This window comes from Pteropus vampyrus, unplaced genomic scaffold (genome assembly GCF_000151845.1).
Source record: "Pteropus vampyrus isolate Shadow unplaced genomic scaffold, Pvam_2.0 Scaffold570, whole genome shotgun sequence".
Lineage (NCBI taxonomy): Eukaryota > Metazoa > Chordata > Mammalia > Chiroptera > Pteropodidae > Pteropus > Pteropus vampyrus.
In genome coordinates this window covers 469,192-496,115 of record NW_011889351.1, presented here as the reverse complement: position 1 = coordinate 496,115, position 26,924 = coordinate 469,192, and the positions used below count along the sequence as shown (strand labels likewise).

The 26,924-nt window shown below is 46.4% G+C and overlaps 1 protein-coding gene across 1 annotated transcript; it reads right to left on the bottom strand.

Moving 5' to 3' along the window:
* Positions 1–26,210, bottom strand: PIP4K2B (phosphatidylinositol-5-phosphate 4-kinase type 2 beta). The gene is made up of 10 exons (XM_011384308.2): positions 25,914–26,210; positions 16,810–16,907; positions 13,791–13,887; positions 11,282–11,434; positions 10,271–10,417; positions 9,235–9,273; positions 8,609–8,722; positions 5,301–5,559; positions 4,714–4,817; positions 1–4,133 (listed from the first exon to the last, which is right to left on the bottom strand). The coding sequence occupies exons 1-10, from the start codon at positions 26,070–26,072 to the stop codon at positions 4,053–4,055; spliced, it is 1,251 nt and encodes a 416-aa protein (XP_011382610.1). The 5' UTR covers positions 26,073–26,210; the 3' UTR covers positions 1–4,052.
* Between the last annotated feature and the right edge of the window lie 714 nt (positions 26,211–26,924).

Sequence of the window (26,924 nt, the reverse complement as noted above, 5' to 3'; positions counted from 1 at the left end):
TCAATGTATACACAAAGCTTTTTGAGTTTTATTTTCCTTGGGTTGGAGATTCATCTTAACATGCATGCATTTTAAAACAGTAACAGGTTCTCGAATTTTTCCAAGCAGACATTAGACAAGCACAGGGGCTGAAAATTCCTATTTAAAAAATGGAAATTGCAGTGGGAAATGGAGAAGTCACACACGTATGGTGGGGTGGTAGTTTATCCTGCGCCCCCCCCAAAATTTAAACTTAATTCACATTTTTTTATTACAATGCCTGACCTGATGTTTGGGTGTGCTGAGCAGCACCCAGCCTTCCCCCAAAGGTTGTTGGTTCCTCCTTCCTTAGAAAATGGCTCTGAGCCAAGGGGAAGAGGCTCCTCTGGAATATTCCTTTCCAACCTCTGAAAGATCCTAGCACAACCTGGGGACAGCTGAGTCTCTTCCCTTGGAGAACCCCTTCGTAAGTGGCACATTGCAGAGGAAGGCTAGTAGGGCCATGTACACTGACCCTTGCAGATAGCTGGTAAATTTAGGGGCAGTCGTTTTCCCTTTGATTCCTGTGCTCAAAGTGAACCTCACTTCCCACATTTCTGCCAGAAAGAGGTGAGGTCCCTAGGGTTGGGGGAGCCACAGGTCTAAGGCCAGAGCCCTAAAGGTTGTATAAACACACTCCCCTCCAGTCCCTAACACTTGAGTAGCTCAAATGTTGGGAGTGCTCAAGTTTCTTCCCTCTCCCAACTTGAACCAGTAAAAAGACAATTGGGATTGGCTACTGAGAAAAGTCTTGGGTCTTTGGTCCACCTCCCCAGGGCAGGCCCTGGCAGACTGTGACACGGGGAAAGTCACTAGGGGAGGAGTCCGTAGTCCCAAGTCCTGAGTACTACCAGGGGACCTGTTTGAGGCCTAAAGCACAGGAAAGAGAAACAAGTGAAGCAGGAAGAGGGAGAGAGGAGGAGGAGCTGTCTGTGGTAGGAATTTATGGAGTGCCACTGAGAACAGCCACGGGGGCGACTCATGGCACCTGCCACAGACCACTAACCCCTGAGCTACGTAAGAAAAGATTGAGCACTGTTAAGTCTGTGCTCCTGGAACTGCTGGCTTCCCACCCCTACCCCTTACCCACCAACTGCGGGTCACAGGGAAGGAGCTGCACTGGAGGGATAAGACTCAGTGGTTCATTAACAGGAACAAGGGCCAGAGGCCTTCATCTAGTGGTCTAAGCAGAGTTTTCAGACAACTCACTTTGGCTGGGAGACGATAGTTTCTTAGCTGCTGACTTTCAGAAGAGGGGCAGGATGTGAGAAGCTGTAACTTGTTAGGTAATAATGGAGGGAACAGGAGAGGAATCCTGCCCTTATTCCCCTCCAGACCTTACCCAGTCAGCCATGTCCTATTTTTATAATTTTGTTCTTGGGAGACCCAAAATTATTCTGGGATACCATAAGGCTGTTGACCTTCCTGGCTCCAAAGAGTAAGGTTGAGGGTAGTCATTTCCCCTAAGATACGTTCCACTGCCCAGAGAGGGAATGGTGGGATTCAGGAAAAAGTGAGGGCAGACAAATATTTGGGGATCAGTTCACTTTCTCCACATTCAGACTGCAAACCAAATATAATATCTTCATCATTACAAAAAGAAGAGAAAGAAAACTTGTATAAACCAAGATAAATAGCTTTTAAACATTTGAATGCCAAAAGAATTAGAGGGCCAAACCCAAGGTTTTGAAGATAACACAGAAAATGACCTTTTAAAAAAATCTAAAATCCACCAAACCACAGCTCAAATGTTCTGACCCAATCAACAATACTGTCAGAAACACGAAAAGAGCATTTGAAACAGGTTCTACCTCTCAAAATGTAAACAATATACAAAAAAACAAAAACAAAAACAAAAACAACCCCCCCCCCCACAAAAACACAAAAACTCAATGTTAAAGAAGTTAGATACCTGGTAGCTCATCTTTAACTGAAAAGATTGTGTTACACAGTTCATACACATTATGGCAACATGATCAGCAGACAAAATGCAGGAAGCCGGTGGGAGCCCGAGGCTGTGGAGGCTGCCGGAGGACAGCCTGCCAAGCTTTGGAGTTGCTGGGCCTGACTAGGAGCAGATCCAAATTTTCATTCTTGATTAGGAGGTGGGGAAATCAAGTCCAAACATTATTCCTATGTAATCCCTTCCTACGTCAAATTTATTTTCTCCATGAGCCACTTGGTTTCAAGTTCTTCCCCAAGTCACTTGGTGGTCTTACTACGGATGTTCAGAGCTACCTATGGCCTCTTCCTGGGGCTAGGGCGGTTGTTTGCCTCTTCCAGAAGGTCCTGGCAGCCCTAGAGGAGTCCAAGAATGCTGTCTCCATTCCTTCCTGGCCTAGATGCTACAGGTAGGGCACAGAGACGGTGCTGGTTCCTGATCCAGAAGCTGAACTTGGCCAGGTTTGGAGGGAGCCACAGGAAGTCAATCCATTCACTCAAAATAATTCCACAAACTTTCTCGCATCTGGGATTATCTACACGTTTTACCATATCTCATCCCAAATCCCCAGTTCCTGGTGAGAGGGCGAGAAGATACAGGAATGTACCTCCCCCAGTGCAGGGCCGTTTTCTCTCCTAGCCAGACCAGACTGCTCTGATGTCATCAAAGAATGACACACGGCTCAATTCTGAGGCCTGGGTAGCAAGGCTCAGAAGGTGGGTGGAGATTCTAAGGAAGCTGCAGGACGCCACTCCTGAGGAAGCCTGTGGGTGGCAGATCTGCTAAAAGTCTAGAGCGGGGCATCAAGGAAAAACAGCCCCAAGGCTGGGGCCAGGTCCAACCCCACATCAAGCCTCCAAATTGGATTTCCTGGGTCACATTTTCAAGTGACCCGGAAACAATCTCAGGCCTAGGAACCACATTCCAAGGTGGGGGTTATCACTCCCTGCTGGCCATAACGTCCATCAGGGTAACAAAACCACAGGCACAGGGAGTCAAATTACTTACACTGTAGCCCTGGGGCTCAAAAAGGAATCTCTGTAAGGAGCAGCCTAGGCACCAGGAGATCTGCCCCAAATTAAGGCTCACCTATAAGTGAGGGTGCCTGGAAAAGGTCAGAAGGAAGTAAATGGATGGAGGTCACAAGCCTTCATTTAATACTCATCAGCTTCTGGGGTTTCTCCAAGGGGGAAATAACCATTTAAGCACAGGGGTCCTTTCTAGTTCCTTTTGACCCAGTGGGACGCAGGCTTTATAGAGAGGACATCTGAACTCCAGGGGCTGAGAGAGCCCAGGGGCTTGAGTGATGATTATGGGGTTCTCTGAGAACCAACTGTCCAAGAGCCCAGCTGCAACTTCCACCCCTTACCATCCCATGAGGATGAACTCACTCTCCTCTGAGATCTTTGACTCTGATCCACGATGACGGATGGTGATCTGGAGTGTTCCTTCAGGAGGACAGCATTTAGACGGAGGAATCATTTGGATCCAAGGAGGAAAGGTGAAGGAAGTTGTGCACAATACTTCATAAAATTAAAAAATTAATTCAGACAAGATCAAATGCAGCAGGGCTGAGGTGTCTGACCTCCTCTCCTCTGGCGTCAGAGCACTTGGCTCTGAGGGGACCCTTGGCTAGGTCTATGGGGTGCCTCTTTAACTGAGGGGAACTCGGGGCAGGGTTGGGGAAGGTGGATAGGGTGATGACACACATCATTATAAATAGCAAATCTGGAGCAATGAAATTTCAGAAACAAAACCCAAATAAACCCACAGTCACCTCTATCCCAAAGGTATCTTAAAAGGTTACAAGGTAACACAAAGGAAACCCTTTTTTAACCTGGGTCAAATGGGGGGAAAAATCAAGGGTAAGCAGAAGGTGAGGCTATATCCTGTGAGCATGTGCACACACAGCATATCTCTCCTCCCAACTTAAGAGTCTCTCTCAGTGTCACAGGCTACAGTCTCACTGCTAAAGCCCTCCCTGACCCCCACTCTGCTCCCACCCTCCCATCTAGCCCAAATATACCCTCTTCCCCTTCCGATCCCCGACCCCACATCTCGCTCTCTGGCTCTGGCTGAAGGTAGAAGGTCACTACGTCAGGATGTTGGACATGAACTCGTTGAAGCGTTTGGAGTACTGCTCAGGGTTCACAGTCGAGATCTCGGCCCCCGCCTGTAATACACAGAGGCCAATTTCAGATTCAGCTCCTCATCCCTCATCAGGAGGCTGCACCTGGGAGGTGCCTGGGTATTCGGGAGCCTCTGGATCAGCACTAGAGCTGAATATGACCCCCCAACTGGGCGGGCCACTTCAAGAAGTGGAGGCCATGTCTTGGAATTGCCCTGTCCCCCTCTTCTGATTCATGACCCCAGGGCTGCATCCACTAAAGGAGGGGCAAGGCAGTAGGGAGGTGGCAGAGAGACTCCCTGTGGGGGTCACTGTCTGGAGAACAGTAATTTGAAGCCCACGGGGAAATAGCCCTCTCGGGAACAGTGTGCGCAGGTAAACAAAGCTATTATTGGCGGTCAACAAGATGCATAACATGCCCAGCAGCCCTGGGGGAAGGCACCAGCGGGCTCGAAGTCCTGAGGGCCAGAGAACAAAGGGAAAAACAAGCTGGGCATGTTACCCAGGAATGGGATGTAATGGCAGAGAGAACACCAAGCAACCAGGCAGGCTGCTCCTCCTAATCCCTGCCCCGGGGGTCTGAGGGCCCATCTACTGGGTCTAAATGGAGACAGAGAAAACTCACCCCATGTTTCACTGTTTTGGCAGCATGTGCAGCTTTCTTCTTAGCATCATATGGTGTGAGGATATCAATGATGGCCATGAAATAGACCTCCTTTTTAGGGGCACCTGAAGAGGGAGGAGAAGTAGGAAAGGAGGAAGAATGGCAAGGAGAGGAGCAAAAACAGCTGGATCCATAACCCTTCAGATACGCGATCCAGATTCATCCCTATCATTTTGAATCTGAGCAAAGAGATGACTATGGCGTCTTTCTCAGAAGCTTTCATAGCTCTTATCTTATTTGATCGTCAGTTCCCCTGTGGGGTTGACATCAGTATTTACAAGGTTTTGTCCATCCCAGGAACCAGAGAACCATGCCTCAGACATCCAGAACAAGCAGAGAAGAAAGGCCTAACAGAGAAGGACCACAGGGCCCAGAAGACAGAGTTACTGGTGGTGACCCAATATAGGAGCCTAGAGGTAGGAAGAGGCCAAAGTCAGCAATTAATGAGGTGGAGGTCCAGATTCCCACAGGGACATCCCAATAATGGGCCTGAAGCGGGTAGGAATGGGGGCCAGAGGTGGGCAGGACAGGCACAGGCTCCTACTTACTTTCATGGCTTTTCATGGCATAGACATCAACAGAGGGATCGAATTCTCCAGGACCAAAGAACCGAGGAAAGCTGAGGAGGTTGCCAGGGCTGTCCGGAGGTGTGCCGTAGGAGCAGAGCAGGTTGCCGCCCATCCCATCATTCTCGCACTCCTCGTCCTCTGCCCTCTCCTCCACCTCCATCTCCTCCTGCTCTGCTCGGTCCACATCATGGATGCCTACCAGCAGGCTATAGTCCATGATCTTCAGTTGAGCCAGAAACTAAGGAAGGATAGGGAAGGAGAAATGGAAGGAAGAGGTTATACATCTCAGTAGCATCTGGAAAGGGGAGATAAAGGTGTTCCTTCTAACTCAATTTTTCAATTCTGAAACACAACAGAGAATAAGACATTAGACACCCTGCCCTCGATAAGCTCACATCTTATGGAGAAGACAGTCATTCCACAAGGGCAAGGAGCTGCAGGAGTCCAAAGCGGCAGGGAGGAAGGGCCTCCCTGAGGAAAGGGGTTGAGATTGAGCCTGATGGACGAAGAAGAGTCAGGCAGGCAGAGGCTGCAGGAGGAAAGGCAGAACAAGCACTGCAGGAAGAGGGAAAAGCCATACAGTCTGGGATCAAAAGAGGTCACGGCAAGTTTGAAGAAAGATACAATGGAATGCTGCAGTGGGCAAGAATCTGGAGAGATGGATGCAACATAGCAGTGTCTTTCAAACCATGAATCTGAATCCATTTGAGTCCTAAATCCAAATTTAGTGGGCTGGGACTAAGATTCTTTAAATTATTATTAAATATCATAAAACAGAATAGAAAATATCAGAGTACATAACATAAAATAAAAGTAGACAGTATTTCAGTTTGTATGTGTGTGTCTGTGTTGGGTTGCCAGGTAAAATGTACTTCTAACTGAGGGTCATAGGCAAAGTTTGAATAACTATGCAATTTGGCTTCTTTGCCAGTTAGGGTAAAAATGGGGAGAAAAAGAAAAGGGAACATGACATAAGAATGACAGAGCCAACCAACATTCTCAACCCTTCCCGAAACATCAAGAGGCTATGTAGTGCAGGGGGAAATGCTGGAGCCCACCACTTACATCATCTATGCGAGTGTGCAAGATGGTGTCTCAGGTCTCCTGATCTAGGAGACGCCATGACTTGAACAAGAACAATGGGTGTGAGAATGGTACAGGATGGAAATGGCCAGCTGGCATTCCAGTGTAACTAATAATGAGGCCAGAGTCATTTGTCCAAATCCTCTGTGGACTAGCCAGCAGCCACCATCAGCCATGTGCCAGGAATTCTGCCATGGTCACAAATTGAGCCTGTGGCATCATGAAACTCTCCAATTGACCACTGTGACTAGGGAACCAGGAGGAAAATAATAGGCCAGAGAAGCTCTACACACATGCCCAGAAGACAAAAGCACAAGAAGCTCTGATGACAGGAGATCAGCAGAATCTCCTCAGTAGAGAAAGGTGAGGGGCACCATTCCAAACACCTCTAGACAAAGCCTTCCCAAGGCCTAGGGAGAAGGGGCCGGAGTCCCAGAAGAGAGAGTCCATGAACCACACACCATCCACCTGAGAACATTTACAAAGCCACATGCAAGTGAAAAGAAATTGTATAAACTGCCTTAAATTCTTCTTAGAAGCAGAGTAGAAAGAAAAGCAGGGAAGAGAGAAGAAAGACGGAATAAACTGAACATCAGAATAAAAACACAAATATAGCAGGGAATGATTAAGGAAAAGTTTCCTAGCAAAAAGAAGTTTGTAAAACCTATATTCAGAGCAGCATTAGTCACAACGAAGCAATTCAAATGTGATGGTTAATATTATGTGTCAACTTGATTGGGCCACTAGGTGCCCAGATATTTGGTCAAATATATTGTGTGTGTCTGTGAGGGTGTTCATAGATGAGATTAACATTTGAATTGGTGGATTGTCCTCCATAATGTGGGTGGGCCTAATCCAATCAGTTGAAGGCCTGAGTGGAACAAAAAGGCTGAGTAAAAGGGAACTTCTGTGAGTAAAAGGGAACTTGCACTGCTTGTGCCTCGGAGCTTGGACATCAGTTTTTTTCCTGTTTTTGTTTGTGGACTGAAACATCCACTCATTCTGGGTCTCTAGCCTGCCAGCCTCCAGACTGAAACCATACCATCAGCTCTCCTGGGTCTCCAACTTGGCAACTGCAGAACTTGGGACTTGTCAGCCTCTCTAATCGTGTGAGTCAATTCCTTATAATAAACACCTACCTATCAATCAATTTATCTATCTATCTATCTACACTCTATTGGTTCTGTTTCTCTGGAGAATCTTAACTAATATATCAAATGTCCATTGGTGGATGAATGGGTAAATAAAATGTGGTCTACACAAACAATGGAATACTATTCAGCCTTAAAAAGGAAGGCCACTCTGACACGATACAACATGGATGAATCTTTAAGATACTATGGTAAGTGAAATAAACCAGACATGAAGGACAAATAATGTTTGCTTCCACTTATATGAAGTTCATACAGTAGTCAGTTTCACAGACAGAAGGAATGGTGGTTGCTGGGGGTAGAGAGAAGGGGAAATGGGGAATAATGTTTAATGAGTACAGAGTTTGAGAAGATGAAAAAGTTCTGGAGATGGATGTGGTGATGGCTGTACAATGAGAATGTATTTAATGCCACTGAAATGTACACTGAAAAATGGTTACTATGATAAATTTTGTTAGGCATATTTTACCACAATAAAAAAATCAAAAACATTTCTAAAGTTTATAGAGTTTGGTTTTAATGAGCAGGCTCCAAATTTATTTAAATAGGAGATACTGAGTTATCAAGTGGCCCAGATATCATATTCACTATTTAGTACCTGTACTCCCTGGAGGAGCTTCTCAGCAGGAAGTCCCATCCCAGCCAGAAGGTTACTAGGTAAGTGGAGAATCAGAGCCACTAAAGGGCATGGTTGGTGGATCTTACTGATTTCCTGTCGCTCTGGTGATCCCCTCCACTATGGGGATCACCAGAAAGGAAGTCTGAAGCGGTGTTTGAGAAAGGTGCTGGGGCAAATTAGTGAAGAGATGAGGGAAAGCATTCCATACTGAGCTACCAAGGTTCTACTGGCATAAACTGTGTCCTCCTAAATGGAAAGTTCATTTGCATGAGCTTTAGGTACAAATAACTATCCATATTGCTCAAATTATCACCCTTCCTTTTGTCCACACTCTTGGAAAGAAGTGAATTAAATTTTACTTAAAGTTCAGGAAGCTCTTGCTCTGGGGACAAGACGGGGCTCTGCTCAGAGTTAAAACGCGGGTTAGTAAGTACCTCTACGTCCCGTTTCAGTTTTTCCAGGAAGTTCTTTTTACTCTCCTCTCCCACATGCAGCTTCTGCCCTTCATTGAGAAAGTCATTGTCTTTAAATGTTGGCAAGTCCTTGGCCTGAGAGAGCAATAGCAGTGTTAGGCTAGGTGGCCTGATTCATTCACCCCAATGAGTCCCTGCTGGGGGCAATGGCACAGAAAGGGGAAGGGTCTTTAGAGCACAGATGATCAACCTGCCAAGTCAACAGTTTAGTGCAGGAGGTTAGAGTCCCAGGCTCTGGGCAGGCAGGGATGGCTAATGTGTGACATACGTCAGACAATGAGAACTGACCAAAGCGTGCCTCCTGATGGGCCTGGTCTACCTCAGTGACCAGGTACCCACTTGCTGATTCAGGCTGTACCCACTTGCTGATTCTAGGACTATAGAAAACCCAGCAAGGGCAGGAGACCAAGGCCGAGGGTGAAGCTGAGGCTGAGGACAGGCAGGTACTTATTGACACAAAGCACTGACAGACTTCATGTCTGGGAAATGGGCTAGGGTCTGTGGTGGAGGAAGACACAGGATGGCTGATAGTGTTTCACATTCCAAGTGACCCATTCCACATGTGATCAGCACCGGTCCCAGCGTACCTTCTCCTTGTCACTTGCTTCTCTGGCAACAGTAGAACCCTGAAAGGATAAGAGCCATCAAAAGTCCAGGTGAGGCAAATTCCGCTGAATGAGAAAACATGCACCAGTCTTTGGGGAGAGGCAGCAGGTGAACTGAAGTAGGCTGGTTAGAATCCTAGAGGGGCCAGGAGGCAGCAACTTGTTCACTTTCTCTGTCACAGACCGTTTGTGGAGCATAGGAAACAGGGCTGTACTAATAGACTCAGTCCCTGCCCTTAGTGAACTTTTTTTTCTAACAGGTGAGATAGGCATTAAGCAATAGTTACATTAATTAATTAATCCATTAATCACAATGATGCTAAGTGGTATAAGGGAGAAGACAAGACACTCTGAGAGCATGTAGCACAGGAAAGGGGCTCGGATTGGAGAGGGGCAGTGGCCAAGGCCTGCTTCCTGGGAGAAGTGATATTTGAGCTGAGCTCAGAAGGGTACAGAGGAAGTAATTAGGTGGAGAAAGGTGGAGCTGGAGAAAAGGGCAGGAAGGGACAAGATTCCAGGCAGCCTGTGTGAAATCTTGAGGAAGAGGAGAGTACAGGCACTGCAGGATGGACAGGAAACCAGTGTAGTTGCAACGGAGAGTGCGACAGTGGTGTGAAGTGACAGAAGTCAGAAAGTCAGTTTTAAGAACAGAACACTGTGGTTCACAGGCATAAGTGTGTTCTTTTCGGTGTCTAGAAATGCTGTCAGTCCACGGGGCCTGGACAAATGCCAGAGTGCATGCGTCAGCACAGCCGGTCCCCATACTGCTGCCCTTGCTGTGTACATCCCACTGACAGGAGTTGAAGAACATCAATTGTTACGTAAACATGATACATGTGGGGCTGAACCACCTGTCACTGTCACCTGGCCCATAAGAATTAGGCACATCAACTCCAGAGTCACCTGTCTATGCCAAACATAAGCTCTGGCTTTTCCATTATGTGGCGGTTGGAGCTGTGGCCCCTCCAAGCCTCAGGGAGAGGACAGCCATAGAGCTGGGAAACACAGAGTCCTTTACCTTGAGATCATACTTGCGGTGTACAGTGAGCCGATGGCTGAACACGTTCCTGGTGACCACCATGTAGGTTTCCACGCCGTCCACGGTCAGGCGGTACATGCCCAGGAACTGGGGCAAAAGGGTGTTGCCATGACACTCTACTATGAACTAGAAAGGAGGGAGGAAAGGAGGAAAAGCTAAGGAACGTATGAAGGTACCGGGATAGATGGAGCTGTCCCTAGGCTGAAATGCTCCCTGCCTGGGACTCTAAGTTGGTTTCTGTGAAGTCATGGGGTTCCTCAGACTTACAACAGGCAATAGCGCCTCCCACCCCCAACTGGCATGGCAGAGCAAGAGGCTGAGCAGGCAGAGACCCTTTGGTTTCATATTAATGGGATTCCACCACAAGAAAATCACTGATCCAGGCCTTGCGTCTCCTCTGTGGCCTTAACGGGAAAGCCACAGGGCAGAGTGGGGCTGCAGAGGTAGGGTTGTGATCTGGCCATCTGGGAAAACAGAATGGTTCCATACCACAAACTCTTACCCATGCTATGCCACAGGGTTCTCTGCTTTAACTCCCCAAAGACCAGAAGTTCCTTTCACCACTTCACAGGTGCCCCAGAGAGAAGCCAGCTCTGCCTGAAGACCCAAGCAGGCTTGGGACAGGCACTCAGATGGTGCCACTGCACTCCCTGCTTCTCTCATGGAGAGGTTCCAGATGAGTGGGGAGTAGGAATGAGAAGAAAAACAACCCTGCCAAGCCAACAGGACCTCTTTTAGAAGAAATGAGGCAGGTGCCAGCGTGTGAAAACTTCTAACTCTGACAAGAAACAGCTGTTTAACTGTAACATGCCTTCGTTTCTCTTTGTGGGCATTTCTCCTCACAGAAACGCGGTACCACGGAAAGGCTAGGTTATCAGAAGGAATCTGCCATTACCAGAGGACCGAAGCCTCTCCAGGAAGCTCCACCAGCGGCTCTCTTCTCCCTTTGCCAGCCCACCCTCTATTGTCCAGGCTTGGGACTCACCATACCTGGTGGTACTTCTTTAAGATGTTGTGCATTTCAGCCACGTCCTCACTTGACACAGTCTTGATGACAAAGCGCCGGTCATAGGTGGTGAGGAAACGTGTGCCACATCGGCCTTGGCTGTCACTGTTGATAGGGGCACTGCGTGTCACTGAATTCTGATGGACCAAAACAAAAGTGGGCTAGTATTGGGAAGGGAACAGGCCTCTGACTTCTACTCTGAGCCTTCGGTTATGGGCCAGATTGCTCTAAAGCCAACTGAGACAGATGGAAACTTACCCACCCCTTTTCTCATGGGAAATTTACATCTCTCCCAAAGGTCTTAAGAAGGACAAGAGTTGTTCCTAATCCTTGACTGGGATGGGAAGATTTACCATGAAATATTTCTTTTCATTCTGATCCCAGATAGCTACCTGAGATGTTAGGGAACTAGGTTCTAATCCTGCCGCTCACATGTAATATGACCCTTGGGTGAGCCATTTAACTTCTCTGCTCCTGAGTTTCTCACCTGGAAAACAAGGAGGCAGACCAAGATGATCTTCCCAGTCTCTTGCAGTGACAAAGACAAAGCTTAGGAATATTCAAGTCTAGCATAAAGAAGCGATGGACACTGTCATCTCTTTTCTCTGTGTGTACCCTGATGCTGGAAAACCCTTTCCAAAGCAGGAAGTTGGTCTTCACCTCTCTGCCAACACCTCTCCCCTCACCTCAAACTCCTGCTTGTCTGTGCAGGGCTATGAGACAGTTCTGAGGAGCTTTTCTGGTTCTGTCCCTGCTTCTCGAGGCCCCATTCCCATTAGTATCAGAGAGCAGTAGAAGCTTCAAAAGGAGGGGCAATAGAAGGTTAACCAAAGGGACGCGTTCACCAAGCGGATGCTGGGAGAAGACCTTTGGGAGGTAAGGTAGAAAGGGAGATCCCAGCTCTCCCCATTCCCAAGAAAACACATGTGCTGATCTGCTCACAGAAACGCCTCCCCTCCGAGCCCTTTCCTTATTTCTTACCTGGGACCCTACCCTTTACCTTGACCTAATGCCTCCACATGAGACCACCTTCATGAAGGAAACTAAAGTGTGAAGTGGGCTCTCTAAACTAAAGGAGCACCCCCCAAAACAGGGTGTCCCCAATCTAAAAATGTTGAGTAGGCTGCATGACTGAGAGCCTCACTCTCCCAGCCTGGTCCTTCTACCAGAAGATTCAGAGGCCTCAAGCCCAGCTGGGAAGTCTAGTTCTCTCCCTGCGTCATTTCCAGGCAGCATTTCCTGACTCTCTAAATCACCAGCAGTCCAAGAGCACAGAGTCCCCTCCCTGAACACTGTTCTCCCAGCCCCCATTTCAGTCTTGAGCACAATCATTTGCCCACAAGCCTATTAGAGAAAAAATGCAGACACAGAGGATGTGGTTAGACGGCCAAAGGGAAAGGACAGAGCCACAGTGGAAGGAAGATGTCCAAGCAACCTGAGGTTGCAATAATGGCCATAAGTTTTCAGAAAGCCACAAACTCCAATCAGGTCATGATTTATTTGCTTTAGGATTTGGTCCTAACAGAAGGGCTGGAGGGGCCTCCCAGGCCCTCCTGAACAGGTATTCCTGACTGTCCAAGTCCCCGGCATCTCCCCTTCTTCGCATATCCCTCACCCTCCCTCCTCAGGATGCACATCTTTGCAGAAGGCCCTCCAGAGTGGAGGGGAGAGGGCAGGGAGACTCACGCAAGGTCCATCTGCTTCTTGTGAACTACTCTGGGAAAGACTTATGGGGAGCGGGCTGGAGGAATTAGTGTTTTAAAAGATGGGGGCATCCATTTCAGACTTCACTAGGCTGTACCCTCCTTTTTTCCCCACAGACAACCGAAAGTTAGCTATATTTCCTACTATAAAAGTGAAGTGGAAGATTCTCCTACCTTTACCACCAGGTGGAGAACAGAAACCATGGACTGAGTCAGACTACAATGTCCCTGAAATTGGGATTGATTCCTCCCACTAGGCCAAAAGCCTCTATGACAGTTTCACCCCCTGAAAGGGACAGTTGCCCAGCCATGTCTGTCCCCACTCCCAACCTCAGAACAGGGGACAAGTTTAGGAGGTGGCACTCAGAGCGGGCAAGAGGATACACTACCCATGAAGTCTTCTTTTTTTAATGCGTCTTATCTGCTTTAAGAGGCCTCATCTACCCCTGGCAATAATTCTCTTTTAGGTCAAACCATGAAGAGGAAGGTTTCTTCAGGCTAGACTGGGAATGTCAGACTAAAATGAAGCAGCTTCCATAGGCCCCTCTCCCTCCCACTGCTCTCCCTCCTGGATAGAGAAGCCTGAGCCTGTGAGGCATCATCAGAAGCACTTCTAAGGCACTCACCCCTCCAAGAACCCACCAACGTGGAAAAGACTGCCTGGGCTGGAAAGAAACATGACAGGAAGATACAGCAGAGGAACAGTGGACATTTTTTTCTCTGCTTCTCCTGTGGCTTCTTGACCCTACTCCACTCCCGAACTCCTCTGATTCTGTAAAGGCACCCGTACCTGGTAATCCTGATCATCAATCCCAAACCTCTCCCGAAGATTTCGGAACACCATGGGGCAGTACTCCTTAAACTTAAAGCGGCTGGGGAGGTTCTCCCTAGGGAAAAGCAGAGAAACATCTTTGTGAATGTCTCCTTGCTCATCTGAATTCCTACACCAGAAATTCTCAAAGTGTGGTCCACAGATCACTGATATGAAAAATCTCAGTGCTTAAAATGTAAGTTTCTAGGCCCCAGAAATTCTTAAAATGCAAGTTTTAAGTTAAGTGCTTCAAATGTAAGTTTCTAGGCCCCAGAAATTCTGGAAGTGAGTCCGGAAATCTTCATTTTCAACAAACACTCCACGTGATTCTGAGTATATAAAAGTTCAAAATACTTTACATCCCTTGTGTTCACTTTGTGTTCACTTTGTGAAAATTAATCTAGCTGTATACTTAAAATTTGTGTACTTTTTCTGAGCACTTTATCTTTCAATAAAGTTTACATTAAAGAAAAATACCTTACTGCTGGGAAGTGAGACTGAGTGTAGGCCCCACTCTACAAGCACTGTATTTACTACAGTTGGGTGGCTGTATGTGAACAGCTACTGTGAGGTGAATGTCAATCGGACTGCTAAAGGGAAAGGCCTTTTTCATCAAAGGAACCCTATCCTCTGGAGATGCTCCTATCAAAACATCCTGGTTACACCCAGGAATCCCTGCCTTTGGCTTCCCCTGGGATGGACGAGGAGGGTGCTTTAGATGGAACTGATCCTCATTCAATTGACTGGAATCCCATCTTTTCATGAAGCCTTGTTTGTTGGCACGGAACTCCACCGTTCCCACTCTTCAGTCCCAGGAAGGGAGAGAACCCTTGAAGTGATGCCTCTTGCGAATCCTCTTTGTTGACAGTAGTCGCCCTGCTTCAGAATTCCTTTTCAGAAACATATCCCTAACTCCTCCAGGATGACAGATTTCAAGGAAATAGAAAGCAGTGGCTTCCATGGGTCAAATCTGGCCAGTCGCCAATTTTTGTAAATAATGGCTTATTGGGAAACTTAAAAAACAAATAAATAGGTAAATAAAAAGCAGTAGCTTCTCACAAAGGCCAGGTCCTACTCTACCTTATTGTACTCTGTCTTCTAGTAAATAGTATTGTAGTCTAATAACTAGCATGTAAACAGTCAATGAAAAGACAAAAGATATAAGGAAAGATAAAAGAAAATAAGAGATTGGATGCTCTGCTTTAGGCCAAGATAGCAAGGTGGTGGAACTTCGTCCGAGGCCATGGACCCTGAAATGGACAGTGGGGCAATGCTCATTTCCCGGGCCCTAACCCCTGGGACAGAACAACCTCTTTTCCTGCCTCCAAGCTGAGGGCTTCCTCTCCTTCCTTAGGTGGTGTGACACTACGATGTAATAAGAAATATGTACTTGGTTTTCCTCCCTGTTTCTGGCACAGAGTTCCTCAAACCCTTGGAATTTCCTAAGTGATAAGAGTAATAAAGGTATCTTTTGTTATTCATAACAAGCCCCTTTCAACAATACCTGAGTTTTTGTTAGTGAGGTGACTTGTGGAAAGCCTCTAAAGAGGGGTGCTAGTTGCCAGGGGAACCAACCAGGATTACAGGGTTGAAACTTTCAGTCCCACCCCCTGACTTCCAGGAAGGGGAGAGGGGCTAGAGGTTGAATCTATTACCAATGGCCTTTGTAATGAAGCCTCCATAAAAATCCAAAAGGACTGGGTTCAGGAGCTTCCAGGCTGGGGAAGGTGGTGTACCGAGAGAGGGCATGGAAGGTACCATGTCTCCATAGCTTGCCTTACACATCTCTTCTGTCTGGCTGTTCTCAAGTTGTAATATTTTATAATAAACCAGTAATCTAGTAAGCAAACTGTTTTCCTGAGTTCTGTGAGCCACTGGAGCAAATTAATTGAACCTAAGCAGGTCAGTAAGAGGCACAGAAAACAACCTTTACTTGCAACTGGCATCTGAAGTTGGGGAGAGGGCACTCTTGTGGGGCTGAGCCCTTAATCCGTGGAACCTGATACTAACATAAATTGTCCTACAAAATTGCTTGATGCATGGAAAACCCACACATCTGGTGTCAGAAGTGAAACGAAATGTGGTAGTAGTGTGAGTAGAGGAGAAATGCAGGAGAGGTTTTCTTCTCTATAGGTGGCCACTTAGCAAGTGGCAGCTATGAAGAGAGATGGCTTCTAGAATAAGATGTTATTACTTACAATGGCAGAGAGAGGACACTAAGGGACATTTTTAAAGCAACCTTCTCCTCCCAGCTAACATTCTGGAATTGGTGGGGTGACAGAGCCCAGTTGGTGAGGTGGTAGGGACTGTGGGACAATGGAGAGTGGAACCAAATTCAAATGCAGAAAGGATGAGAATGTGAGCAGCAAATAGTTGCTGGGGTGACCCACAGTAAGATAAAAAGCAAGGCCTCCAAAGGGCATAGAGCAGGCTCCAAACTGTGCCAAGCGAGACAGCTATTCCAACAAAGCCTCAGACAACCTTCAGACACCAGTGTTAATCCAAGAAGCCATAATGAACAAAAGTGGGCAGGATTACTTTGGCTAGCACCCTCGGACACTATGCTCAGCCTGTTGTTCACATACCAGTTAGAGGGAAAAGAGCTTGGCTATATCCCAGACCAGGAACATGGCTGGCAGCTTCTTGCCTCAGACTATCAAGATAGGGCCACTGCTGTCAGCCTCATACTAGATACCTCAGCTCTGGAGCAGCTCACTTCTTCCTAAACTAGACCTAGATGAATCGCCCTGGGACAAGCCATATGCCCCGAGGAACACTGGAGGTAGGCAGATATAGGAGTGAGATGACAAGACAACAGGAAAAGAGACACATAATGAGTACATTTTTCCAGCCAGTTTTTCAGCTCTGTGATCCAGGTGTCACTGTCACATCCTTCCAGGTGCTGGCCTGGCCCCGCCTTGCAGGAGGTTTCAGAAGCTCTCCACCTCAAGGGAAAGGACTGCCCACAAAACCTGAGCCTACCCAATAAGCAACTTACTTATTGAAGAGATGATTGTCCACCTTGATCTTGCTGTATGCTTTGAAGTCATCTGGCATTAGCATGACAGGGACAGGGACATTGCTCAACTCATTGATCTGCAAAGCAAGAAGAAAGTAAAGTTGTCAGCCAGAAAGCCACCTGCCTCAGAGAGATAATATGCAATATGGATGCCACCATCTCATCGAAAATATGTCTATGGATTCCCTCCTTGTCTTTATTTCTGCTCTTCTCTTCAAATAAGTTCCCAATCTCATCTGCACCTATTTAAATTCTCTCTACTTAATAAAGTTCAGCTCAAAAGGCATCTCCTCTGTGAAGCTTTCCATGACTCTCTAGACATAAATGTTCTTTCCCATCTTAGAATTCCGGAAGCATTGTTTGTGTCCATCTTTTGGCCATCTCACAGCCTTCCTCATAATTGTAGTTAATGACTATAAAGCTTATATATAGCCTGCAAGGCTAAAACCTAGGCAAGACAGTATTAATGATCTTTGTAAGCAAAGATCATCTAACTGATCTTTGGGTGCTCCACAGTGCTTGGTCCCATGATTTGCGTATGGCAGGTACTATATAAATATTTGTCAAATGCAATTATAAATGGATCAGTGAATAAATGTCACCTGACCTATGTACATATTAATTGAGGCCTTTGAACATCTTCATACACATTGCAGGTCACTCAAGAAATCAGCTGGGGGCAAGAAAAGAGCTGGGTGTGTAACTCTTATCTAGAAAGTAAAAGATTAAATTTAAAGTGAGCAGAAGAGGTAGACATCTGACCACTAGTTCACTCTTACTCTGATTAATGCAGGCCAGTTCCTAAAGCTGTTTCCTGCCTTAATGCTGACCTAGGGGAGATGGCATAGGATGCTTTGCTCCCTCCGCAAACAAACCTTCTCATCGTCTTTCAACCCGCTTCAGGGAGCTGGAGCCTGGACAGGGAGCTGGCTTCCTATTGGTGCAGAGCTGAGAGGGCAAATCCTGAGCTTCCCCATCCCCAGCTTGCCAATTAGTGGTCTAATAACCACAGATGTTCTCTCACATCACAGTAGAGTATTTGACATTTGACCTTCAATCCAGTTGCCTCTATTGCATTCGGGTTTACCGAGGAAACCTTACTCCTGACTTAATGGATAGGGAGGAGAGCTCAGCTTTGTGTCTCCCAGATACGTTCCTTGCAAATCCTATTATCTCAATGAGGCCCCATGTGGCAGTGAGGGAATAACCTAGAGTCATTAGGACTCCTCCAGGAACATAAATGAGGGGAAATGGCACTTAATTTGCTGCCCCTTTTATATTCAGAAATGTCAGGAAATAGAGGAAAGTCAAGTTAATACAGTAACTGGGCTGGGGAATGATACCTTCCTAGAGTTAGAGAAAAACCCAATTGACTCATGGGGAAATTAAGGAGAGCACAGGAGTGTATGGGGGAGGGCCCGCAGGGTAGTATTATAATTTGGCAGTGGGACAGAGACTCAATAAACTGCTGGGAAAACTGACTGGTATAGATACAAGAGTATATTTTGTATATGATTCCATTTATATAAAATTCTAGAATAGGAATCTATAGTGAGTGAAATCCAGTAAGAGATTGCTTGGGCTGGGCTGGGGAGAGTTAACGGTAAATGGACATGAGAGGTGTGATTCTAGAGTGATAGAAATGTTCTATATGTTGTTTAGGGTGATCATGACATGAGTAGATACACACTGGTTGAAACTCATCAAACTGTACACTTTAAATTCCCAGCATTCAGGTCTGAGATGCCTGCCACTGGCTAAATGGCCACAAAAAACCCCCCATGCCAGTTCCCATTCCAGGGGGTGGTCAGAAGGGAACCTGATTGTTAAGTGTGTGCCTACGGAGGAAACCATTCCACTTCCTTGTTTTTCTGCCATCAGAAACAATTCATGGTAGCTGTCCCACTTCCTTTTTCCTGGCATATTAAACTTGGCTCTGAGAGTTAAAGAAGTTGTTTATGGCTCTTATGCAATTCTGCCTTTTCTAGCTCATACCATCAAGCTAGAAAGAACGTACCACTGGCTCAGAGAGTATGGTTTTATACCTAGGTTATACCAAAACATTCTACTAATCTTCTACTAATTGATTCTGGGTTAGTCTAATATCCAATATAATATCTAATATCCAAACTCAGTGCGAAGGCCAGGACTTGGAACTGGAGAACTAGAAAAGACTAAAACATTTGCTTGAGAGGGGTCCACTGCCCCTTAGCCAGGAGGAAGTACTCGAACAGGAGCTGTTCAGGAATGCTCTACTCAGTAATCCTCCCTGTAACTCTTAGTGCAGCATAGTTTGAATGGTTGTAAGTTGGTCAGTTTTTAGTTCTCACTTTATCTCTATTCTTGACTATACAACCTAATAACAGGAAATTTCTAACAGATGATATATCGGTAAACAATCCATAGATCTGAACTATGTAGACACACCCCTCATTTCCACTGGACCACAAGTAGATGATTCATCTAGGGATTAGCTGGACATTTTTTTTTTTTAGTTGTGCTAAATTTTATATCCCCAGAGAGTCCTATTCAATTTCAATTGAACAAGCACTTACTGAAATACCTACTACATGCTTCATTTCATGTCAGGGAAGAGGGGGCGTGCAGTGGGGGAAACGCCGTGCACACTGTGCACACAAAAGTAGGAGGCTTATCCTCTTACTAGAGAGGTGATACAAACCCATGATACAGTGAAACCTGAAGTCAAGCAGTATGTAAGTGAGAGTACAGGGACAGAGACATCAAGAACAGCTGAGGTTCAGAGGAGGGTGAGTTTAGCAATGATCAGAAAGTCAGACTCCTGGCCTCACACATCAGGCTAGAAACGGCACCTAATGCCCCTCCTGGGTGTTGCCAAGAGCACCTGACACTGGAAGAATCTACAAGATCACATTACACCTTGCTTAAAAATCTTCCAGAGCGCCTCATCAACCTCAGGGTAAAGTTTTAACTCCTTAGCCTCACATTTACAATCTTTCCTGATTTAGCTCAGACTTGCCCAACTTCTATTCAGTTTGCTTCTACTCAATGTATCGAGGGCCTTACTATATATACCAGTACTGTGCGAGAAGCTGGGGATACAAAAAATGAAAAGACATGGTCTCTGTTTAGCTGGAAAGACAGACAACAAATAACTAATATAATGTGATGAGTGCTACAGAGTTATGAATATAGAGATGTAAAAACAGATTAAGAAATGATTGATTCTGCCTGGGAGTGGGAGAGAGGTGGTTGCTAGAGGAAACCACAGAAAAATACATGTGAGGAAGGCCTAGAATGGTAGTTCTCAAAAAAATGAGAGAAAGGGAATTCCAGGCCATGGGAACAGTCAGAAACAAGACTAAGAGGCATGAAAGTATATTGCCCATTTCAGGTATTGGGGGAGGGGAGTCTGTAGGGTGGCAGGGTAGGCCAGAGGTACTAAGAAGTGGAGGGAGATAATACAGGAAAGACAGATGAATAGCCTAGTATATTATCAATTAATAAATAACCGCTGCTTTTATTTATTGAATGCCTATAAGTAGCCAGTGCTTTATATTATTATACATGTCATATATGTCACAATATCATATATATGATTCTCTATTATTTTTAATACTTAAGTCATATAAATTATTATTAATCTGATTTTGCAAAAGAGGTTTCAGGTACCTTACTCAAGGTCACGCAGACAATATGTGTAGAGTCAGGATTTGTTCCCGAGTCTGCCTGGTGCCAAAATCTGGGCTCTTTATACTATGTTGTGCAATCCTTATGGATAACTAACTTAACTAAGGTAATGTTTTCTTTTCCTTGCCTCTATCCTAATAATCTGCAAGGAAAGTGCTGTGCTCATTTCATAGAAGAGGAAAATGAAGCTCAGAGAGGAAAATTACTACTCCAAAGCTGTATTAATCATAAGGGGCAGAGCCTGGATTTGAACTTAGGTTTGACCACTATATGATAAATTTGGACTTGACTATAAAGGCACTGGAAAGTCCTCTCAGGTTTAAGTCTGTAAATTCACATATCAGATGGGTGATACAGAAAGAAAATTCTGGAATCAAAATCAAGTAAGGATCGGAAAGGGCAAAGATAAGGCGTAGCAAGACCGTTTATGGGTCCATTATAATAGTTCAGGTGATAGACTGTGGCAGCAGGAATAGAAGAAGGAATAAAACCAAGAGATTCATCCAAGACCTGGCTAAATGACACTTCCTCTGCAAGAGCTTCCCTGTCTTTCGTGGGATGAATTAATTACTCATTTCTCTGTGCATCTTTATATCCTAAATATCACAAATTCACTTGGGTAATTATTGGGTAATTATGTGTTTACATGTTTAATTTCTCCACTAGGCTGTGAGTTTCTATAAAGGAAAAGACTATCTTACCCATTTTTATGTCCCTATAATGACTGGCACATAGTATTGTACAACAAATGTTGGATGGAGAGATGGGTAGCTAGAACAAGGGGACTGAAGAATGGCTAACATTAGGATAAAGAAAAGAGAGCAAAGCTGGTGTGACCATGCCAACGGTTCATGGTCTGGAAGATGGGAAAGAAAATTAAACTTAACCACTGAGGCTATAACCAGACTGTAAAGAACCTTAAATACCAGAGAGACAAGAATAAACTTTATTTGGTAGACAAAGAGGAGTGACTAAAAGTTTTGAAGCATGAAAGTTCATGACTTACGCAATATTTCAAGAAGATGTGCCTCTCCTTTACTATAGCATTTCTAGACCAACTTCTTTCACCTTCAGAAGAGCACTTACGGAATGCAAACGCATTTGAATATCACACTAAATACAACATATTAGGATGGTAAGGTAAGTCTGTTTTATCTCGCTCATGTAAGTGGTTTTCAGATTATCCACATCATTAACTCCATGAGCCATTAGCATAAAGAATGAGGAAGCCAATCAAGCTGAATGAGGAACAACTTAGAAGCAGAGTTCATTCTATGCTGATCCTACTGGAGATGAAAATTCAGTCGCCAGTTCTGGTCTGGTGAATTTGTGATTCCAGAAGCCTCCACTTCCCTGTGTGACCTTCACTGGAACTGTTATCCAGGAGGCATGAGCTGAGCAGTCAGGATTCCTGACATGTCTCGGGGTTCCATGAGTGACTCGGAGATGGGTTGGCCACCACTGACAGTTTTTACCTGCCACCATTAAGACAACATGTCGTGATGGGAACCACACTCTCAAGACCACAGAAATCCAAGCTAGACCTGAAACTCTAGAGAAGGAAAGGCAAGAACAGAGAGCTACAGGTGCCGACAAATTCAACCCTGGGTTTACTCCTCCATTTTATTTCTTGGTTTTCCTTCTCCTCCTATTTGAGTCCCACTATTCTCTATGAGGTGGGAAGTCCTGCTGAAGGACAAATTCATCCAAAGGCCTCACTAGGGCAGAAATAGTTACTAAAGATTTTTAAAGAAGCAGGGCAAGAGAAAAAGGCAAGTAAGGAAATTGCACTGAGCAAAGAAAATGCGTGGACAGCATGAAGGTAGAATGTGGGACAAAAATAAGCAGACTTAAGAATGAATGTGTTCCTCACATCATATACAAAAATGAACTCAAACTGGATTATAAACCTAAATGTAAGAGCTAAAACTATATTGAGTTTTTCTTAGAAGAAAATGTAGGAAAAAACCTTCATAATTTTCGGTTAGGCAAAACCTTCTTAGATATGACACCAAAAGCACAACCAACCAAAGTAAATAGATAAATTGGACTTTATCAAAATTAAAAACTTGAGTTTCAAATGAAACCATCAAGAAAGTGAAAAAGACAACCCACAGAATGGGATAAAATATTTGCGAAATCATATATCTGATAAAGGACTTATATAAAATACTCTTACAACTCAATAATAATGACAAACAGCCCAATTAAAAAACAGGCAAAAAAAATTTTTTTAATGGGCAAAGGATCTTAATAGACATTTCTCCAATGAAAATATACAAATGGCCAATAAGCACATGAAAAGATGTTCAACATCATTAGTTACCAAGGAAACACAAAACAAAATGACAATGAGATAACACTTCACACCCACTACAATGGCTATAATAAAAAAGACAATAACAAGGATGTAGAAAAACTGGAACCCCCCCACCCCCAACACACACACACACACACACACACACACACACACACACACACACACACACACACGACTGGTGGAAATGGAAAAGGTGCAGTTGCTTTGAAGAACAAGTCTTGCAGCTTCCCAAATGGTTAAATATAGTTATCATCAACTGCTCCTACCTGGGCAAGGCTTCACACACATCTGGTTCCTAAAATAGCCAACTGGTTATCAAGCCAGGCCTTCCTCCTCTGGTCTCCACGCCCCTCTCTGAGGCCATTTCTTCCCTAACTCCAGACAGACCCTCTGAACTTTTTTCATTCACTAAAACACTGGTTTCTTCTCTTTATTAGTTCCCCCCTGAAAGATCCAAAGTCTTCCGATTTTTCTCCCTGTTTCCTACACAGCCTTTCTTTATCAAGTCCATAAGCTGCATCCTTTCCAGGAGAGCAGCTCATGTGACAAGGCTGAGCTTAAAGGGCTCTCTTTTCCCACCTAGAAGTAAATCAATCACCTCATGACATAGTAACTAATTTTGCTATAGACAGAGACATATCCATCCTTCATATCACAAACACCAGCAACCATTGACCATTATGGCCTAAGTGGGTGAAAAACTAAAGAATTTAAAAAAAAAAAAAAAGGTGATATCTGAAACCTTAGATTGCAAAAAGTTGCAACAGTGGGCTTCTGAAGTAAGGTAATCTCCAACAAAGGCTAGCAATCCAAGAACTATGTGGTCTTGACCCTCTAGAGAATTACAAGATTTTTAGACATTTTTTCTGGGGAGATGTCTCCATTTCCAAGATGGGGACCTTTAAATACTAGACTTATTACATGCTGAGTTGAAGCAATAAAACTTGGGACTAACTGACCTCTGAAGCTCAGCCTGTCCAGGGCAGTGGTGCCCAGAGCATTTCCCCTGAGGTGCTTGCCCATTATGCCCAGAGGCATGGTTCTTGCTTAAAGTCAATGCCCCTCCAGCTAGCCCTCAAACAAACTTTCTTAAAGTGACTGCCTAATCCAACAGAGTAGGAATCAGAGATACCTATCCATCGGCCATTCAGAGGCTCCCACCTGATGCCCGCATCTGAGCAGATTGATTATCTGCCTATCAGAAAATCAAGTACCATATACACTCCCATGGACTGGCATCCATAGGCACACACACTTGGGCACACATTCAGGTTTTTTAACAAGACCATAATTCCCAACTGTCCTGGCACTTGGCTGAGAGATAGGATAAGGCACAGGAGGCAAAGAAAATGAGATCTGTCACTCAAGCACCACCACTGGCCAGGATAGCCTGCAGTGCTAGACAATGAGCTGCATCTTTTGATGTGACCACAAGTGAGCTAATCCTTCACCCAGACCTCCATTTCTTCATGTTTAAAGTAAGGGGCCCAAGGTCCCTTCTGGCTAGCTGTAATATTCCTGATTCTTGGACCTCTACCAGTTCTCTGAACAGACAGGATGCTTTCTAGTGAGAAGCAGGCTACAGAACAAAATCAAGGACTGACTTCTAGGCAGGGACACAGGGTTCACATTTTGATGACCCAGTTTTTCTTGTAATGTTGTCAAAATGACCCCTGAGGCAGCAGGAAGCAGGAGGAACAAATTCTGCTAGACTATTGGCCTGAAGCAGCTCCCAGAGGTCTGGGCATTAAACCAGTGATATTCTTTATCCTGGCCAGGAACCTCACCTCAGTACTAAAAACTGTAACCTGCTCAAGACCAAGAAACCAACAAAGACCTCACCATACACAAGTTCTTTTCTGTAAAGATCTAAAACCCTGGCTCAGACTATGGTTCCTGAATATCCAGCCAAAGACTCCTCTACCAAAGCAAAGCAAAAAGTCTTGCTGGCCACAGAGTCCTCTGCCATCATTTGGTCTCATGGGCAATTTCATGTGCTCGGAAAAGTCAGGGAGACTAAAGAACTGAAATCCAAAGGAAACCCAAGCCATTGGCTTCATCTATCTCATTCCAAACTTTTAGTTGGTGAAGTTGGGTGTTCGAGGTCTTTTTACTGCCTTCGCTAATTCCTGGAGTAGGGACTCACAATGAAATTGTCAGAATGCAAGGAGCAAGTAGTTACAAGAGGAAGAAGACCCTAAACAAACAGGACATGAAGTCTGCCAGCTCAAACACTGTGTAGGGCTCCCAACTTCCTGACAGGGGCTGTTGGACAATCTCAAAGCACCCCAAGGAGCCAGGGACCTCTTTCTCAATCCTAATTACCAACCATTATCACACTCTTCACGACCATACAATAGAAGGCTCAATAAATGAGAAGTCCACATCTTTGACGTAAACACCATAGGAGAATTCAAGAAGACACATTATTTCTACTATGAATAGTCTTTATAATCAGGCCTCACCTTCTCTCAAATGGTTACATTCTCTCTTCTCCCTAACCCGGGAAGACCCTGGTAAAGAGTCTGTAGTTCAAAGAAGCCTGTGCTTCTTCAGTTGATACATCTTGTTCAAGAAGAAAAAAGGGAAACCAGAGAGGAGTTCCATAGTCAGGGGTAAGGAGATCTAGAGGGTGGGAAACTTTGAGCAACCAAACCAACCAAACGACCAGAAACAGAGGAATAGTCAGGCAGGCCAATACCACGTGCCCTGTCAACTGGACAGTGAGCTGGCAGCGCGTTATAAGGAATAAGGGGGGAAACACATGTAACAGGGTGAGGTGAGAGAGGGAGAGGGGATGCAAGCGATTCCACCGCACCCAGGCCTTCCCTCCGAGTGCAGGGGCGGCCCGAAACGAGCGTACCAGACGCAGGAAGCCAGAGGGGCTGGAGGGAAAGGGAGGCGGCGACGGCATACCACGAAGACATCAGGCCTCGCGTGGCGCGCGGGGAGTGCACACACGGCCGGGACGGCGTGCAAGGGTCGGGTGGGCGTGCAAGTGGATTGGCGAGGGGCTGCAGGCGTCACTGGCAGGGCCCGCGGGGCGAGGGCCGGGGCGGCGGGAGGCGTGGGAGAGCGCGGGGGAGCTGGTTACCGTGTGGTTCACCCCCCACATCAGGACGCTGAGGATCGGCTCGCTGGCCCGGAATAGCTTCACTTTCTGGCACACGAAATGCTTCTTCTTGGTCTTGGTCTTGCTGGCGCTGAGCGGCGCCACCGCCACCGCCGTGGTGCTGGTGCAGTTGGACGACATGCCCGGGGCGGCGGCGGCGGCGGCAAAACGGGGGGGCGGCCGAGACGGCGCACAAACCAGCGGCCCCAGGCCTCCCCCGGACCGATCCCCACCTCCGCTCCCTCACCGCTCCATGGTCGCGCCCGTCCCGTTACCTCCCCACCCCGCCCCGGTGGTTCCGTCCGCCCCACGCCCCGCCCTCCCCGCCCCGCCCCCAGGGAGCCGGCCGGCCCGCTCCGCACCCCGCCCCCGAGCGTTGCTGCCGCCCCGCCGTCACCAGGCCCTCTTCTCCCCGCGGGGGTGGTACTGCTGGTCCCGGGGAGACAGCAGATGCCCCACCAGCCCCTCCTCCCCGGGCCTGACAGGAACCAGGCTGGCCTTCGCTCGCGTCAAAACCCTGCTCCGGAGCGGGGAGGGAAGGAGGGTTAGGTGGGTCTTGCTGTCCACCGCAGGAGGGGCTCCTTGTCCAGGCCCCCCAAAGCCAGGGTTTGGCTCTTTCCCTCAACCTGACGTGCCAAGATGGCGGCGGCGACACCGCTTGGGAGGGGAGAAGGGGCGGGAATACGAGGAGGGTGGGACGTACCATCCCCACCCCGGGGAAGAGAGGAGGAACACACCAAGGGGAAAAGGAAGTCCTGCTGGGAACACCAAGGAACGCCCCCTCGCCCCACCCAAGCGTGGATCTTCCCACTCCCCTGGGCCTAGGGTGCGCTGTACCCGCGGGACACGCCCCTTTCCCCCAGGGCCAATGAAAAGAGCCGGTCGAGATCCCTTAGTTTTATGAATGGGTCCCGCACCCACCCATCCGCTGCCCGGCCTTCTCCCGCCAAAGGGTCCAGTTAAGAGACCGCTGGCACCTTAAGACACCTGTCC

Excerpts from the sequence above, each read along its gene's own strand:
- PIP4K2B (XM_011384308.2), bottom strand. The coding sequence starts at position 26,072 with ATGTCGTCCAACTGCACCAGCACCACGGCGGTGGCGGTGGCGCCGCTC. Across the intron at positions 8,723-9,234 it reads AAGCAAGTGACAAGGAGAAG|GCCAAGGACTTGCCAACATT; the intron begins GTACGCTGGGAC and ends TTGCTCTCTCAG. Across the intron at positions 4,134-4,713 it reads CCAAAACAGTGAAACATGGG|GCGGGGGCCGAGATCTCGAC; the intron begins GTGAGTTTTCTC and ends TGTGTATTACAG.